The 18,670-nt window shown below is 37.6% G+C and overlaps 1 protein-coding gene across 3 annotated transcripts; it reads left to right on the top strand.

Annotated features, from left to right (window-relative positions):
- The first annotated feature begins 1,267 nt into the window (after window positions 1-1,267).
- On the top strand, window positions 1,268-17,940 carry LOC141617234 (pentatricopeptide repeat-containing protein At4g04790, mitochondrial-like). Of its 3 annotated transcripts, none has more exons than XM_074434417.1 (16): window positions 1,268-1,690; window positions 2,710-2,751; window positions 2,854-3,489; window positions 4,080-4,259; window positions 5,758-5,822; window positions 8,274-8,381; window positions 8,517-8,630; window positions 10,634-10,729; window positions 10,861-10,959; window positions 12,351-12,470; window positions 15,202-15,306; window positions 15,577-15,741; window positions 15,834-15,967; window positions 16,049-16,127; window positions 16,239-16,456; window positions 17,193-17,940. In XM_074434417.1, exons 1-16 carry the CDS (start codon window positions 1,390-1,392, stop codon window positions 17,383-17,385), a joined length of 2,655 nt encoding a protein of 884 aa, XP_074290518.1. In that variant the 5' UTR covers window positions 1,268-1,389; the 3' UTR covers window positions 17,386-17,940. The 3 variants fall into 3 exon arrangements, with proteins under 3 accessions (XP_074290518.1, XP_074290517.1, XP_074290519.1); XM_074434416.1 differs by having other exon boundaries at window positions 1,270-1,690; window positions 2,692-2,751; XM_074434418.1 differs by lacking the exon at window positions 12,351-12,470 and having other exon boundaries at window positions 1,270-1,690; window positions 2,692-2,751.
- The last annotated feature ends 730 nt before the right edge of the window (window positions 17,941-18,670 follow it).

The raw sequence follows: 18,670 nt of genomic DNA on the forward strand, positions 1-18,670 counted from the left end.
AACTAAAGGAAGATTCTGAGAGACACTATTGAAAATGCAAAGGGGACCGATTGATGGGGGAAAGGGGGGATCATCAAATCTGACCCAAAACACGACCACATAGAACAACAACGCATCAACGGATGAGCTATACTCATCAACACATACAGACAAGACCAATAACAAGAAAACCAAACCAGAGGTGGGGGGGAATGAGGGGATCACCTCTGGAATGGAAAAAAAAAATCAACGGCGACAGGACAAGGGAACGGAGGGACGGAAACTTCGCCGATTCAGATGCATGCAAAACCAACAAAAAACGACCCACAACACAAACCAACCAACTCGTAGATCGACGACTTAGACGGGAAGAAATGAGACGGAAAAGGCAATGACCACAGACAACAAGCACCACAACGAAAGCAACAACCTTGATTATAGAAGGGAGGACGAAAAAAGGATTCAATCCCATCGAGAAAAAGGGGGAAATTGGTATATAATGAATTAATCAAAGACGGAAATGATGGTTCGCCGGAGATGAGCGCAATCAAAGCATGATAGCCTCATCTCCGGCGAAAGGCGAAGAGATATGGGGTAGGGTGTGGAAGGATGGCAGCGGCGGCGGTACAAAGAAAAGAGGGGGTAGGGTTTTGACCGAGCACGAGCCGAGTTTTGATCGATCCGATTTCGAAGGCTCAACGAACCGACTCATATCATTGACAACCCTAATCACGAGTCAAGCACAAAAAAAGCTACAGAAGTAATAACCATCACAAATTCTCATTATAGACGGGCCAAATATTCACCCACTTTAAGCATAAGACAAGCAACAAGTTGTAGGACGGGGTCAAAAAATATTATCACTTTAATCATATTTGACCCATCTATAGCTATAGACGGATATATCTGTCTATAACGAGACTAATTGAATAACCATAGAAATAGAAGGACGAACATGTCTAATGAAAAACACAAATTCTTGTTTGTGACGGTACATATCCGTCACTCTTGAGTGACAGATACCATTTTACCTCACAAAATATCCACTTTTTCTCTCTCTGCAACACTATTCATGTGGTCCCCTTTCTCCACTAACCCATTTTGTTACCATTTTAACTCACAAAATATCCGCCACAAATGGTAACCCGTCACAAGGGAGACCAATTGAATGAAAAATGGTTTTTAACATTTTATCCGGGTTTATCTAGCGGACCCCATTTGCCTGAACTCTCTCACCTTTCATTCTTCAGCCTTGCGCAAGAATTTACACATTTTGCATTTTTACTCCTCAACCACTAACCAAGGTAAAAAAAAAAAACACGCACACACACAAAAAAAGAGTGACAAGTTGAAACCCCTCCAAAACCCCTCCCTCTCCATTACCCCATCTTAGCGGGCTCACACTTGGAAATGTCCCGCATTAAATTTAAGAATCTCAGCAACCTCTTTCGCACCGCCACCGCCACCGCCGTCAAATTCACCGCCACCGTCAAACCTTCTAAACCGTCTAAGCCTTCTACGGTCACCTCTATCGTCGGAGACGCCGCCGCTAACCGTCACTCGTCTTCCGCCAAAACGACGTCGTCGTCGAATAAAAAGGAATTACGGCGCAAACTGGTTAAGACTTCTTTAAGGAAAACACAGCCGGTTAAAGTTGTTACTCATCACGGTACTCCTGTTGCTGACTTCATTTCTGATGCCATTGGTGAAGGTATTTCTCTTGATTAATTAATTAATCGCTCCGTCCGCTCATTTGTTTACCTTTAGTTTTGGCACAATTATTAAGGAAAGTATTATTGAATGACAAGTGGATCATGGATGATCAAAATACTCATAAGAAACACCCCCAATAACCAATATAGAAAGGTAGACAAATGAAAGAGACACCCTAAAATGGAAATGATAAACAAATGACCGGGACGGCGGGACGGAGGGAGTATTATGCTTGTTTTCGGAAAGTGTTAATCGTAGTACTGGATTATTATGATTGTATTGTGGTGCATTCGACTGTTTAGTGAAGTAGGGAAGTAAGTACTTTGTTTAGTTTTATGGATAAGTATTCGTAACTGTGCGGAGTTTGATAAAACTTTGTAAATGATGATGATCATGCTTCAGACTGAGGGGTCGCTTGGGATACGAGTAATCATTAGGAGAGTAATAGAGCTCAATTGAACTAATAAATGGAGGTGAGTAATGGCCGCAGAAGGTTGAAATGAGGAAAATGGGTTGATTCTTACCTCACCCCCTAAGTAATGAATTACGCCCTATGCGGGTAATAGTTCCTCCCTCACCTCCTCTTTCAACCCTCCACTAACCACCAATCTCTTTGTTCTTCTCATTTTTAGCTCTATTATTTCCCTTATAATTATTCCCATCCCAAGCTACTGCTAAGGTTGGTTAACGTAGGGGTAAGACTATGTATGTACGAGAGTTGGGGTAATGTTATTGTGTTTCTGTTGTGCAAAAAGATGGATTAGTATTATTGAAATACGAAAGGAAGAACTGACTTTTGGCAAGGTTGAGTGGTTCTTTTTAATGCAAGACGTGATGAGGTAGAAGGTTTTCATTCTTATTTGAGGTGTGTCTGAGTGGAATGAGAGAACCTCGTGATGAGTTTGCTTTGGTATAGATCGATCATGAGTTTGAAGGATTTATGTAATGACTAGAATATTGATTTAGGATAAGGTGTTTGTTTCGCTTCCACTTATACAGATGTTGATGTTCCTGCAGCGGATGATGCTGAAGAAGGAGATATATCTACAATACTGTGTGGTATGTTTCCAATGAATATATTCATTGCTTTATAAGTTCCCCGGGGTGTCCAACATTAGGCTTTACACTGCTGAACGCGGCCTGACACTTTATTTATTGTAGGTACCACAGAATTGGACTTGTACGATCCATCTGACTCTATAGTGGCTGACGGTGATGATTCAATGGAAGACAATTCTAACTTGCCATGGTTTTCCAATTTGTTTAATAGTAGCACACCACTTCGCCGTAAAGAGTTATCCCGTGATCGGAAAATCAAATGGATTTTCAAGAATACCCAAAAGCTACGTTTTGATAAACTAGTTTCTTTGTGCTTGGCAAGACTTGGAACAGGGTCCATGTTTGGCGTTTTGACTAAATTAGGTCGGGGGTCGGGTTTGAAAGAGTACAATGCTTGTATCAGAGGTTGCATAGAGACTGCTAGAAATTGCAAAGACGAAAAAGCTGAAATAGCACAGATTTTGGAGGCCTACCGGTTGTTACAACTGATGAAAGAACGGGGTTTTCCAATAGAAGAGGAAGTTTTTGGCCCTTTTCTTATATATCTTATCGACAAACATATGGAAGATCAATTTATTCTTTTACTTGAAATTGTCAAAGATGAAGATGTGAGTTTACATCCACGATTAGGATATTATGAGATGCTGTTTTGGATAGAAATGAACAATGAGGAAAAGGTTCAGGAACTGTGCAAGGAAATTGCTGTCGGTGAGAGTGAGATGGGTTTCTTATTGCACGGTGAGCTTTTCAAACATTTCCATTATGTTGTTCCTTGGTTTATATGTGATGTTCTCTTATTATCTTGCCTTTACTGTTGGGATAAAGCTATTAGATTGTGACTTCTAATCTCCCTCAGTATAGTGTGATTAATCAATTGAAGATGTGTGTCTGGTGATTTAGCATTAAAATGTGAAATACTCAGGCCCGTCATTTCTTTACTTCGGGAGGTCAATTTGGTGAAACGTTACCGCTTGTTTATTAATCTGATTTGACATCTTGCTTATCCCGTGCTTTGCAGCTGTGTCAGATGTGTCAATTGGTCATTCTTTGGTAGAGAGGATTTTACCGTTACAAGTATTCTTAGATCATAGTTATGCATGTTGCTACTGTATACTTAATTCGTGTTTGATAATGATGGAGATGAATAATATAGCTCTCAATACGAGGTGTCTTAAGAGATGATATCTGCTTCATATGATTGGTGGACATTTGGAATAAGATCTTAAAGGCCTACCATGCTTTTAATCTTGCATTTACTAAACCTCTACGCCTCACCTTAAAGTTATTCTGTTTTGTCTTGGGAGTTTATTCACTATCTTGTGTTGCAGAAAATTATTTGTTGGCGCTGTGTGAAAGAGACAGGAAGGATGAGCTTCTTCAGCTGTTAGATATCATAGATATAACGAGAATTTCCTCAGTTGATAATGTAGCTACTATATTCAGATCAATTGGAAGGCTATCACTGGACGCGTTTGCAGAGATGTTTATCTTGGTATTGAACGATTGTGGTATGTTTAAGTTTAAACAACTCTTGGCCTGGATTAACTTTTCTAATCTTTTTTTTGGCTCTTCAAAGTCTGTGTAAGCCATAAAACCAAAACTCTGTCACTACCTTGGATCAGTCTTTTTTTTGCTATTCCAAGTGTTTATTTTACTTGCCGGAGCCTGATAGAGGCATGTTGACTTACAAATGATTATTTTGCAAAAGCTTAAGCCTTAAGGTCCTTCTGAATCACTTCATTTAGTAACTATGTATTTGTTGCGTGAAGAGTTTGTGACCTGTGAGTTGTGACCACCTTTTCTAGTTGGGATGGCTCTTTTGCTGTGCGTAAATGGTAAATCCCACACTAATAACTCCAAGGAAGTCAGAATCAGGATTAAGACTTTAAGATCGGTGATGCCGTCTACTCTTTTTTAGCTGGTGGCTAAGGCTGTTGAGTAGAAAGTCTTTTATCTGTTTCATCTCTGAAATCATCATTCAATACATAGTTACATACTCGTGCCTTCTTTATCTTAGGTGGACTGAGTCTAGTCTTTCTAGCTGGCATGGCTGAATTTTTGGTGTGTTTGTGAAGCACTTTCTCTATCTGAAGTGAATTTCAGATGATGGAATTGGTCTCTTTTCAGTGGTATGGATCTATGGTAAATCTCGTTCAATTTATTGGGTAAGCAAAAAAAGGCGTCAGGGTAGCCTATTCCAGCCTGCCTAGGAGAATTTTATTTTTGTGTTAGCCATTCACATTACATGTTCCTTACTGTTCACAGCATTGACAACAATCCATTGAAAATCCATTAAGTGCAGGGGTTTGTAGCAACTTGCATGGCATTAACCAATTGTCAAGTAAAAGTTTTTGTTTACCAACTTTGGAACTGCTGCTTCTCTCTTCCTCTGAGTGTTCCCAGAATAAGAGTTTTCTTGACATCCTAATACATTCTTAACCAATTCATGTAATTTTGCTGTGTTATATTCTTTTGTAGAAATATTGTTATTATTGTCTTCTGAACTTTTGAAGACCTTTGTAAAAGCAATAAAATAAAAAAAATATTTCCACGTTACGAATCTCAGTAAGGTTCGTTCTACTGTGTAGGGTAAGGCTGCTTATATTGATTTCCTAACCCTTCTCTAGTGGGATTTCCTCTGGCTCGTGGGTGACCTCAGGGGTGGGATTTTATAGTTTAATGTATAAAGTTAAACTCAGTTATAGAGGTACCAAACTACAAGCTATATTCTGATATAGTCTGCTGGGATGTTCGATCTACGCATGCACTCAAGAATGAATATCATACGACTTTGCTGCTATGTTAATTGAAAGTTAATGTCAGATGGGACAATGATGTCTTTGTAGACTCATGGATCCATTCTACAGATGTGCTTTAAATCACTTGCTTTTATGTCCTAATCTGTTTTTCATTGGCGATACACTGGGATTGTGGGTTTTCCATTTCATTGTTACTGTACCATGCCTACCATCTTTATTGTGATGTTCAGATTTCTTTGTTTTGCAGACTATGGGTCCCAAAATATCTCATCCTTGATCTATTCTTATTCTTCCAGCCTGAAAAATTTAGTGGTGAGGAACTTCCCATGAATTCTATTGGTAATTTCTTTTAAGCCATCTCTTTTATGCATATGAGATTATAAACGTATGGGATAATACCCTGGATTATTTATGCATTGTCAGAAGTTTACATTTGTATTAGCTCGTGTGTAATTTTACTGTATTGCTTTCCTTATCGATGCTTATAACCTGTGCCTTAAACTCTCAATGCATCAATAAAATGTTAATAGTTTAAAAAAATATGGGAATAAGAGAAAAAAATGTGAGGGACAAGTTAAGTCCTATGAAGCGCAAAGAAAATATAATGGATAGACTTTACGCAGCAATGAGATTTTCCAATGCCTTTCTGAATGATCTGGTTAGAATCCTAATTCTTTGAAACCCATGAGAACCTCTCCTCACCCTTGCTTGCCTGGAGATTTGGAATAGTAAAAGCTCCTTGTAAAGGTTTTCATTTTCAGGCTTGGACGTTAGCCAAAGAGGAAATGCCCACAAAATCATATGCGTAAAAGGAGAAGTTTCAGCCTAGCTAATCAAGGTTCTCCATGGTGTGTACGAAGAATCCATCAATCATATGTTGCTCTCTTGTACTTGCATCTTTTCTCTGTGGATTCTGTCATTGTATCTCTTTGGTGTAAGTTGGGTCCGTCCTCAAAAATGTAGAGATGTACTCTTTAATAGGAAGAGAAGGATGAAAAACAGTTGGATTGCCAAAGTATCGAAGGTGGTTTCTTCGGCTTACTGTTGGTGCACTTGTGTCCCTTCATTACATATTTTTTTTTGTTGAAAATAAGATTTAATATCTGCAAATGCTAATTACTAGTAAATCTCTAAGCTCATAACGTTACTGTTTCCATGCATTACAAAAGAACCGCCACCGCTGCACGAGCGACTGTTCTGCGTGCTTATAGCATTAAAGCATCATGTGCGGTTGCTGGTATTACCCTCTTTGGGACTAGCTAGGAGTGGGTCTGTGCGCTTTTTCTTTCCATGTCCTGCAACGATTAAGGTGAGGCGTCAAATTTCTGACAATTAAGCCTGCTCTCCTTTATGGTACCGAGTGTTGGTCTATGTTACTCTGACTCGGCTTGAAGGGTCACACGGGTGCGTATCCAAGTGTCGGACACGGCTATTTTATGAAAAATTGTCAAGTTTTTGGTCTAAAATGAAGTGTCCAAGTGTCATACCAATGTCCAAGGATCGAGTGTCGGACACGGGTACGTGAGCTCATATGAAGTGTCGAAGTAACATAGGTGTTGGTAGTAAAACATGGACATGTACAAAAGATGAGGGTTGGGTACGCATCTCAGGATGTGTGGCCACACAAGAAAGGATAGGCTTAGGAACGAAGTGGTCCGGGAGAAAGTAGGTGGTGCATCGGTTGATGATAAGACGAGGGAAAACCGTTTAAGGTGGTTTGGCCATGTACTGCGAAGAGCACCGGAGGCACCAGTGAGGAGAATTGAGAGTTGGGGAGTGGATAATGTAGCTAGGGGAAGGGGAAGACCGAAACAAACATGGATAAGGGTGATTGAAAACGATATGAGAGATTTTTGGAATCACCGAGAGTATGGCGAGCGAGAGGATATTGGGGAGAGAACGAATCCATGTTGAAGATTTTGTTTGAATTTTAGATATTTACTTATCTTTCCTCATTTTTCCTTACATATTTATTTATTCTATTTTATTTTGTTTTATTTAAAAAAAAAAGACCCCTTATACACTATTTTGTTTTACAAATCTGTTTTGCCGCTTTAACCTTTGAACTTGGTTTTCACGCTTTTCTTATTTTTATTTTAGTTTTTACAAACACACTTGTTTTGTTTACCATTTATCTATTTTCGTTTCCTTTGTTTATTTACCTTTGACTGTATTGGAGGATTCAAACCTATTCGGATTCAGATGATGATTCATGTTAGCCGACCTTTGTTGTTGTTGTTGTTTGTTTTGTTTTTCATAATTGCATAATTTTAGAGGTTCAGAAATGCAGACAAGTAATGTGCTTCATTTAAAGTGATCTTCAGTTCTTATTGATTAGGGTGCTGGACAGCGTTGTCTTTTAGGCTAAACTGCTAAAATTCCATTTAAAGAGAACAATATTGCTATGCTTAAGGATGAGGGAAAGCCTCTTATTGTGAATTATTCTCTCACTTCAGCAACATATCATTATTTGTTATGAAATGCTGCAGCTTACTCTCCAAGGTTATAGTACGATGGATTTAAATTTTACACTGTACTTAATAGCTTTGTAGATTAAAATTCCTGGCAAATGAATAATCTTGGTTGGAGACAAATGAATAATCTTGCTTGGAAACCCTCTTACTCTTTTCGCTTCATAATTTATTTATTTTCATAAATTGTAATTCACTGCTTAGTATACTGCTGTCGATGATAGGGGAGAAAAAATGTATTTGCAGCAATCTAAAATTTTGCATTTGAGTATAACTGCATTTCTGATTGAAGGTTGAGGATACTATTTCGAAATTCAAAGAGATGCATGAAAAACTGGATCTTCCACTTGTAGCTGGGTCATATGAGAAGATCATTACTTTTTGTTGCGACTCCCACAAGGTATGTATAGCACATTGTATAAGGGTTTTTTGTTTCTGAGCTATCTTCCCTTTCTCTTGGTGTTTCTTGGCTTTCCATTTTAAGGGATTTCCTTAATTTATTGCTTATCTTAATTTTCCCCTCGTTCCTATCTAGGTCCATTTGGCTTTGGATTTAGTTGATGAAATGTGTCAAGCAGGATTAACCTTGTCAGTGGGAACACTCAATACCATATGTCATACCTGTGAGGAGACCTGTGAGTATATTTTGGTATGTTTTAGTTTCTTGTCATTTGTGCAATCTCTATTTTGGAAATTCTATCAAGTTGATATCCTTTCATAATTGTACGTAACTCCCAGTATTATTGTCAAGTGACTCTAATAACGGTATCAGCCTCATCCACAAGACTTATACGGGGATAAAGTGGTTTGGAAAACCTGTATATGTTACAGTTTCTCAATTTTATTGGTCAAAGAGGACACTTCGTGCCCGAGAGAGTATGAAACATTATAATAAATGGTTATATAGACTACATGTTAGCAATTTTTTCATATGGATTTGGGCAGATTTGGCCAATTGGGAGATATTTTTACTGCTTATAGTTTACCGATTTCTATGCCCGACATCCACAAGATTAATATAAAAGTGGTTAACCCGGTTGCAAAGCCAGTATATGTTGCAGTATCTCAATCTTGTTAGTCAAAGAGGACACTGTCCGAGAGACTATGAAGCACTATAAATGCAAGGTTATATAAACTTCATTTGTTCGACAGTTTTCCACGTGGATTTGCCACTTGCGAGATACTTCTACTGTTTATAGTTTTCTGATTTCCATACTTAGGCTCTGTTGCTTTAAAACCAAAATCACCCTACTACTTGGGTTAATTTCCATTTAATTGGTCAACTTACTTGCTGATTTTTTGTTTGAAATTATGACTATTTACAACCCCTATCTGGTATGGCCTTACAAGAAAGGGTCAGTTGAGGAGCGTTTGAAGTCTGATAATGAAGTATCAAGCTGTTTTAACTGAAAATATTATGAGGAAGAATCACCTGATATATTTGGCCATGTGAGATGGTAAGGATGCACCGGTTATGAGTTTTGGGGTGGGGAACTAATAAGATGTTGAGCGGTAAAAGATGGCCTAGATAAACAACTATGCGTAGATAACAATGATTGAATGACAACTACACTTGGGATTGAAGAAAGTGTGGCGTAAGGGAGGGCAGATTGGCGGAAAAGATTTCACGTGGTTGGAGCTTGACTTTATTTTCTTACAGAGATGGTTTTATTTATTTTTTCAACCTTTTTATTTCTATTTGAATTTGTTCTTTATTATCCTTTCCAGCATTTTGTTTCAACTTTTTTTATCGGTCTTCACATTCACTTATCTCGTTAAAATGTCTTCCCATTCACTCAAAAGCTTGATCTTATTTTTTCTATATCTTCCTTTCTTCGTGTCCGCGCATTTTTTTTTTCTGCCTAATCTGCTTCTTTTCTCTATTGTTTTTTACTCCCTCCTCTTCTTCATTGTTCACCAACTCATATTGACGATTTCATATGAGATTTATTTTAGCCGAACCCAAATCATTTTAGGACCAAGGCTTTTTGCATCATTTGAAAGAGTTTTACGCATACTTTCACACGAGTCTTTATGTGATTAGAGTTTCAATGAGGATTAAAAATCAAATACAAAAACATTAGAGATTAGATCTATTCCGCTTATTTTTTAGGTTTTCCGGCCTTAATTCGTTTTGAAGATAAGTCTGCTAAAATATGTCAGACCTTGCAGTCTTACCTTCTTCAAATGAACTGCTAGTATTGTCATTCTACTATGCCTGATTTCCCTTTTCTTAAATGTTTAAATTTGTGGTCTTAATGGATGAATCAGTGATCTCATCTGTTATACAGTACACTGGAACGGTGTTTGTTTCATGAATCATGCCGTAGAGGGTATTTTACATTTGATCCTCTTGAGACCTCAGCGTGGTGGGTCAATGTCCAATTGTCTGGCTGTGGCTGTTGGGTCAAGTGATCTTATAATTAATTTTGATTATAAAAAATCTCAATGAAATTTGGTATATCCGCTTACCCTCTCGTGATACTACGGTGAGGTCAATGTCCAATTGTCTGGCTGTGGCTGTTGGGTCAAGTGCTCTTTTAATTAATTTTGATTATCAATAATCTCAATGAAATTTGGTATATCCCCCTCTCGTGATACTCCGACAATGTATCTTAACTTATATATTTGCTCTCGTTTTTGTCTAATTAGGTTCGTAGAATATACTCCATAGTTGGCCGCTACAAGTTGAAGCCAAATGGCGAGACATACAGAAGCATCATTAACTTAAATGTTAGAATGAAAGATGTAAGTTTTTATCATTCACCATTCTCATTGTATATTTGGATACCTATTTTACATATTTTGCTCATACACTACTATATTTGGGGATTATGTTGGATCCAGCTCCAATGGCTCGTTGTTTTCTCTTCATGCAGTTTCATAATGCATATGCCATGCTGACGGATTTGGATGGACTGAACTTGAGACCTTCTGCAAGTATGTACAATGCTATAATTGCTGGTTATTGTCGAGAGGTAAGATGATTTTTTGTCTCTTACTGTTTTCTGCTACAGCTTGCACTTTGTTTGGAATCTTTGGATAGATAGAAAAGGAGGGAAGAACATGTAATAAACTACCGTTAGGTTACGTAGTGGCCGTTTCATGATGAAATTGTAGGCTGTCATCACGTTATTTCCCGTATGTAAAACCCTATTAAAATGATGACAACCAATATTCCAGAATATCACTGTTACTTTACTATTATACCTATGTCGTATTCTATAGCCTATAGTCTATACGATCTATTTGCAAATGGTGTATCTCTTTGTGAAAAAAGAGAGCCCAAGAGAGATAATATAGACTAATAACATTAAAAATGAACTCTAATTTCTGATTGTAAAAACTGAACAACCGACACATTTGAGAAACATTTTTGAAATTATAAGTTGCAACCCTAACATTAACTCCACGACTTCTGGATACTGCTACTAAAATCACATTGTACATCACGTTGGAGGGTTTGAAAATTCAGTATTTGGATTGTGTTTCGAAAGAACGTGAAAGGGAGGTAATATGTGTGAACATTGTAAAAACTCTCAAGCTATGTATTAAGAAGTTAGAAACAACTTTGAAAACATTTGTTTATTTTTCGATAAAAGTGAGTACTCATGAAAGGTCGTATTTGTGGTTAGTAGTGAGTGGAATTATTGTTTTCATTTCTAATAAAGCCAAAGGCCATCTATTATTTGGTCGTAGATTACAATGGAATAAACCAAAATGACTCACTAAAGGGGGTTTAACAGTTTTCCTGAGGTTTTCAATATCCCTCCAATTAGACTATCCACTCAATAATTATCCTCTGTGTAAATCCACCGATTCAATTGTTTATTTGTTGTTTTGGTGGGTGTCTAATAGGTTTGTGGTGTTACTCTATTTACGATTTTGTTGAGGCAAAAGAAAAGGCCTTTCATACTTCTTTTTCACTGGTGCTGTTTGGAGTTTTCATTGTGGTTTTTTTTTGCTATTTAAGTAGCGTTTTGCGTAAAGTCAACCCTTAGTCAGGTTGTGGCAAAATTTCAAATGCTCCCGAGTCCAAAAAATGTGCTACAAGCTCATGTTCTGATGGTTACTTAAATTCTATAACTAAGAAGGCTGCTCAGTAATTTAGAGCTTTTTTGGTGTAAATATTTTTGAAATACTTGCTGTTTATCTTGTTTCAGTTGAAAGAAACCAAGGAAACACGCTTTCTTTAAAATATATTATTTTGTCTCATTTCCAGTTTTCCATTTACCGTCTTTTATCAAGTTTTATCCATTGGCTCTTCATCTATTTGAAAAAGATTTTGCATGGCTTTTGAATGTTATCCGAGTTCTTTTTTTTTTTTTTTTTTTTTTTTTTTTTTTATGTTTCCGGTGCATCGATGCAGAAAAACATGGATGCTGTGCTGAGGGTCCTCAAAGACATGAAGGAAGCAGATGTGAAACCAGATTCACAGACTTTCAGCTACCTTATAAACAATTGTACACACGAAGAAGACGTTGTTAAGGTTGTGCCTTTAAGAATACTCCCTCCGTTTTTTTTTGTTTTTTTCTCACTTTCCTTTTTCACAAGTTCTTTTCTTTTCTTCCTACTATTTTCTTTCTTCTTTTGGCAAGTTTTTAATGACATTTTACTAAGTTGCCCTCATCAGTTTCTAAAAGTTATAACACATGCCAGTGAATCTAATTGTTCGCTTTGAACCATTCAGCAACCAGTATTGCCAGCCTGCCATATCCTCCTACCTTCTCACCTAAACACCATCAACCACCACTTTCTCTGTCTTCACTCCGACCACCCAACCCTAATTAGTCAAGCGGAAATCACCGCCAAATTCTCCCACCTTTCTCCTTCCTCTGACCCAGTAGCGATTCACCACGCTGGCCACCATATCGCCTTTCTCCTTTCCCTCCAACCTCAATTTCTCTATATAAGTATATAATCCTCTGAAAACCCCTAAGACCTGTTGGTGATTTAAGTGAATCACCGGTTTTATTTAAGTGTAGTCGGGATTTGGTCAAAGTGAAGTAGACTCGTATCGCTATACTGAATATATCTAACAAGACCTTCCACATCTGGAACTCCGACCGCCAATACATCACTCTTCCATCTACTATTGGGTTCCTTGGCCACCTATTCATCAAATCTGAAACGAGAACTTCTCTACGTAGCCTTGCTAACCCACTACACCACCTTCGTTTTTCTCTGCTCACAGAATATTTTAGTACTCCCTCGGTTTTGTGGGTGACAGTGGTGGTGGTTTCATGGGTAGTGGCGGGCTTGTAGATGGTGGTGTTCAAGGTGTTTGCAGGTGGTTGAGGGTGATATGGATGTGGTGTTGTGATGTGGTTAAGGGTGGTCGGTGGGGTTCAGTGGTCTAGGTAGTGTTGTGGGTTGGCGGTGAGGTCGTGCCTGGTGGTGATGTAAAATTGGGTTGGGTTCGTTGATGGTGGGTTGGTGAGGGCTCTAGGGGAGTTTGGTGAGGAAGAAAGGTAATGGAGGGTAGATAAGTAAAAAGGTCTCTTTTCTTAAAAAAGGTTGACAACTCAAATGCGTGAATAAAAAAAACCGCTGGGAGTACTGTCTAATAAAATGTTAACGCAGTTCAGCACTAAAGATTCATATACCATCTGTCACCTTCTGAGTGATGGTAAGCATAGCGATTGCTTGCTTGTTTGCAATGCCTTCTGTATGATGAATAATTCACCTTTTGAGTGATGGTAAGCATAGCGATTGCTTGCTTGTTTGCAATGTCTTCTGTATGATGAATAGGCCGGAGTAGTTAACTTTATTGCATTTCGATAATCTTTTTAACTATTTGTATGAAGGTTTCTTGCTTTCTATTTCTAACTTCTACGGGACCCAAAGACTCACTATTGTTTGTCTTTTGAATATGTCGAAAGTTAGCAAAATGGCTGACTAAACTAACGCCACTTATATTGTGAAGTAATTATGGGACAATGCATTTTAATGCAATTTTTATTGTGTCATCCAGAAATAGTTTTTTGTGTTTTTGAGTTGTAAACATGTGGTGGTTAGAACTTTTGATAGGATGGTCCTGATGGACTATAACTCTATAAGCCCATTCTCTAGGTGTATTCAGTAGTTTCAGAATTACGTTTTCATACCATTTTAACATTTGGTGATTTATTTTCCACGTTGACTTGTATGATTTTAAGTGAATCAGCCTAGGATGCCAGTACTGGAGTTCCAGTGGGGAGATTAACAGATTAAGATAATACTTGATACAGTACTTGACTTTCGCTTGTGCGAGTGTGTACTTTTAAACTTTTGTGAAGATATTTAGTTAAAAGTTCGACTGATATAGTCGTTGGCCTCCTTGGAGGGGATAAGTGGAGAGAGGATGGACGTCAACAACATTACCATAATACCCCCAGGGATCCCGCAAATTAGAGGGCTGGGTCTGATGTACGTAGCCGTATCCCTCTGCTCACAGATAGGCTATTTCTAGATCACCGGTAAGGAAAATTATTTCAAATGGCTACTCTGTACTACTTTACCATAGTAAGAAGCGTAACGAATTAGTGAAGCATTTTGTTTTATTCCGTCGCAATCCACTACCAAAGAATAGCATTTTGAAGTGCGTTAGGAAAATGGTGGGCTTCACCTTTTCCCAGTTTCTTATGTTTCATCCGTAAACTGTCTTTGGGATTAGTGTTTGCACGAGGTGTTCCCTAAATTTACTATTGTTTTACTTTCTTTTATTTAACTTAATGTATCGGCGAAGAGAGTCGCAAATTTTTTTTGTTTTGAGTGGTGATTGCCATTGAGTGAGTTTATCTTTACCCAAAGTCTCCTTTCACAGTAGAATTTAACTTGTTTTTGCGTATACCATTCTAAGTCTAACTTTGCATTGTCTCCTACCCTATATTTAACGTTCCCTTTAGGTATCTATAAAGTAGCAGTTGTAAGGACTTTGTTTTGTATTTGTAAGCTGAGTGATCCTTTAATTTCTTTATGGAGCTGATGTTTTAAGGTATGGCTATTCTGAATAGCATTCACATCTATCAAAGTTATATGATACTTGTAGGAAGGTGTTCTCTTGGTAATTAATGACAAATCTTTCTCTTTATTTGAAGTTTGTATGCATGTCTTTTCACTATGCTCTATATGTTGTTTGACAATACCCTACTGCATGTGATGCAACTTTTTTTGGTCATGAAGACGATAATTTTAATCCTTTTCTATTCTCTCAATAGTTGCGTTAATTTGTTCTGCAGTACTATGAAGAACTGAAGCTCGCTGGTGTTCAAGCTACTAAACATGTTTTCATGGCACTTGTAAATGGATATGTTTCTTCTGGCCAATTTGAGAAGGCCAAGGAGGTAAATTTTATAAGTGTACAACATCCATTTTGTATAGCTAACTTCAATTCGTAACATTTTCGGTATGTACTAAACAGCTCAAGCTTAATGTTTGTATTGGTTAATGAGTGAACCATACAAGTAGTAATTTTTGGAAGCTTCCCTTCTATGCCTCTATCGTTTCTTTATGTGCTTTAATAATACGGAGTATATATTTTCTATGAAAACAAAGAAGGATATTGTATCTTTGATCTTGTTTCATGATTTTCTTTTAAATTTTTTTCGTACCAGGTTCTCCTCGACAAAGGGATACCAGTGAAGAACTTAACTGAAATTAAAAGTGCTCTTGTTTCTGCCCTTGCATATCATGGGCAGATGGCGGATGCTTTGGACATCTATGAGGACATGAAACAAAACGGTTCCTGTTTAGAACCAAAGGCCGTAATATCTCTTATTGTAAGTTCTATTTTTGTTTTTGATGTGCCTTTCTGGGGACTTGATCAACTTTTTTTGGTTGAAACCTGTTAAATGTATTCTGTCTTTTGCAGGAAAACCAGCAGTTTGAAGGAAAATTGAACTTGTTGCTTGGATTGCTTGAGGAATTAAATGATCCTGATCCACACTACTGGGTTGACGGTTGCTGCAGGGTTATTCTATACTGTATTAGAGAAAGTAATCTAAGGTGGGTCATTTAACATCCCAATTAAGCATGTGGCCAGTGTGGATCGTGTGTTTAATAGGTTGATTCCTTTTTGTTTTGTAGGTCTGCTGTTGATTTGCTGAAGAGACTTGCATCTAAATTCCAGGATGATGAGCTAGCTCAAGAATTCATATTTGATGAGGTCTTGCCTGTTTCCACTTCACCTTTCCCAAATGGCCAAATCGAGATATACGTCATATACCCTAAAGTTTCAATTGTTTTATGACCTAATTGCATTCAATTTTCTTGTTAGGTATTTTCACAACTAGCGGATATGAAGTCACCTGATTTGCAGATTGGCACAGATCTGCTTGTCGCTCTTAGAAAAGATCTTAATCTTTGCCCTTCACGTAAATGTCTTGATTTTCTTCTTAGTGCTTGTGTCAGTTGCAAAGATCTTCAGAAAGCTCAGTTGGTTTGGAACGAATATGAGATAGCTGGCCTTCCTCATAATATTTTAAGTTCGTTAAGGTATGTCTGCGTAGCATATTTCACTTCTCTTCTTGTAAAGAACATGAATGATCATTAGACTTTGGATCACGGACTTCTAACAAAGCCATTGAAACGTATCCTTCACTTTAACTGTTTGAATGCAGTTGTTTTGTACGAGTAATAGATTTGCTGCCTTTCTCCTCCCTGTTAAATATATAGTAGCTTGTGTGACCACGTTAGAAATGGTGACATAAAAATTTACGTGTCGTGCTCCACCAGCAGACTAGCGACTATCCAGACCATAGCCCTTTCTGGTGGATCGTCACCCCAGTTTACTTGAAAATTAGTCATTCAGGAGGATTTTTAGTATTACTGTGTCTTCTATAAGCCCACTTTTAGTGTTTGCTCTTTCCCTCACTCTTTAGTGGTAATAACAGCTAAGGGGTTTGAGAATTGAGGGAGACAGGGATGGGTGAGATTAGTGTAACAGTGCTCATCTGGGCGTTATGCCGCTATCATAATTCATGATGTCATTGAGCTGGCACTTATTCATCTTCCTGCACCTAGTAATATATTATAGCTCCTTTTATATTTACATATCAAAGTATCAGTGATAAAATAATTTACGTTTTCAGTGGAGTAAAAAAAAAATCGATATCAATGACAAGCTAATATTTGAGCACTTTTTGTATTATGAAGTAAGAGTAGCAGTTATCCAAACATTGCTGGCAACCTATCATCCTGCATCTAGTAATATTATGGTTTGTTTTGACAGGATGTATCAGGCTTATCTGGCTTCGGGGCACTTTGAAAAGGCTACAGATTTTCTTAGTAGTATACCGAGGGATGATATCCATGTTCGATCTATAATCCATGCATGTCGTGTGAGTTATGGAAAACAACAGGAAACGGAAAAGAAGAATTATGGAAAACAAAAGAACACGAAAACAAAGAAAAAGAAAACATAGTCGAGCAAGGCGGGAGTATTTATATTAAAAACCATTGAAAATGAACTTATTGAGAGGCTAAGGTCTTTTGCTCACTAATACTCCCTCCATCTTTTTCCCTTTAGTAATATTTGCCATTTTCAAGAGGAAATTTGAAAAACGAGGCTAAATGATAAAACCCTTTTAGTTAATGAGTTATCTTTTGTATCCTATTGATTTTTGCACGGAGTATGCCGTCTCCCCTAGTCCCCTTGACAATTGACATTGTTTTGAAGATCCAAGTGCACTCGATGAGCATAAAATGGTGGTTATACAGAGAGATGGGGGTCTTCTGCGACATTTGAACTCGTTCGTCAACAGCAGTGTACATACAACTATACAGGTTCACAATCTTTGCGGTTTTCTAAGTTAGTATATTACCGTTTTATGTTGATTGATGATGAGTTTGTTAAAGCCATTCCTAAGTTGGTCTATTTGGTGTACTATGGCAACTCATCTCAAACAGTTGTCCGAAATATAAACGATTTCTAATTAGAGTTTCTAATTAGAGTTTATGCTACATTTCTCTTCTTCTAATTTTGCCAAGGCTCTCACCTCATGAAATCACCCGCCTTTATTTCTTTAAACACCCTGCTTATCAAGTGTGGTGGGGGGATTATTACCTTTTTCCTCATCATGATGATGAATGATGAACAAGTTTCTCCTAATTGTCAAGATGATTATCTGGTTACCCTAGATGGCTTTTATGGTAATTAATATTAGTGTAGTTCATATCTTGTCTCTGAAAGCAAATAAGTGGCGAGAAATCGAGTTTGATCATCATGTTTTTGTTCCTTGTGAACAAGCAGTACTGATCAATGAAAAAATTATCTAGTCACTACTCAGTATATATATGGAGAGGCTACTAAGTATGTTGTTAGATTTGATTTGAAGGTGATTAACTTCAACTTGAACCACTTGGACATCCCGTGCTTCGACTATATATGTCCATATTTTAGGAGTCGTCATGGGAGACTGTTTGATCACAAGTGCATCTCTGATAAGAAGAAACATCATCCATATCATAAAGATAGTTAACATGGATACAAAACCTATACAATGCACAACCCTCTTGTGCTTTGATTACTTCATTTGTATTGCACCCTATTTTCCAAGCCTTGTTTCACCGTCTCCCATCGCTGAGCCTTCCAATTCGACTGGGCCCGCCGTTTCAAGGATTTCATTTTTACACTTCCTAGTTTTGTATTGTACTACTTCTTTGTACGTGCTTCCATTTTCTTCAATTTCTTGCACAAGATTTTTAGTA

The sequence above is a fragment of the Silene latifolia genome, chromosome X (assembly GCF_048544455.1).
Source record: "Silene latifolia isolate original U9 population chromosome X, ASM4854445v1, whole genome shotgun sequence".
Lineage (NCBI taxonomy): Eukaryota > Viridiplantae > Streptophyta > Magnoliopsida > Caryophyllales > Caryophyllaceae > Silene > Silene latifolia.

Bases quoted from the DNA above. Each gene is read 5' to 3' on its own strand.
- LOC141617234 (XM_074434416.1), top strand. From the start codon at position 1,390: ATGTCCCGCATTAAATTTAAGAATCTCAGCAACCTCTTTCGCACCGCC. The intron at 15,742-15,833 runs GTAAGTTCTATT...TGTCTTTTGCAG, and splicing joins AGGCCGTAATATCTCTTATT to GAAAACCAGCAGTTTGAAGG. The intron at 15,968-16,048 runs GTGGGTCATTTA...TTTGTTTTGTAG, and splicing joins ATTAGAGAAAGTAATCTAAG to GTCTGCTGTTGATTTGCTGA.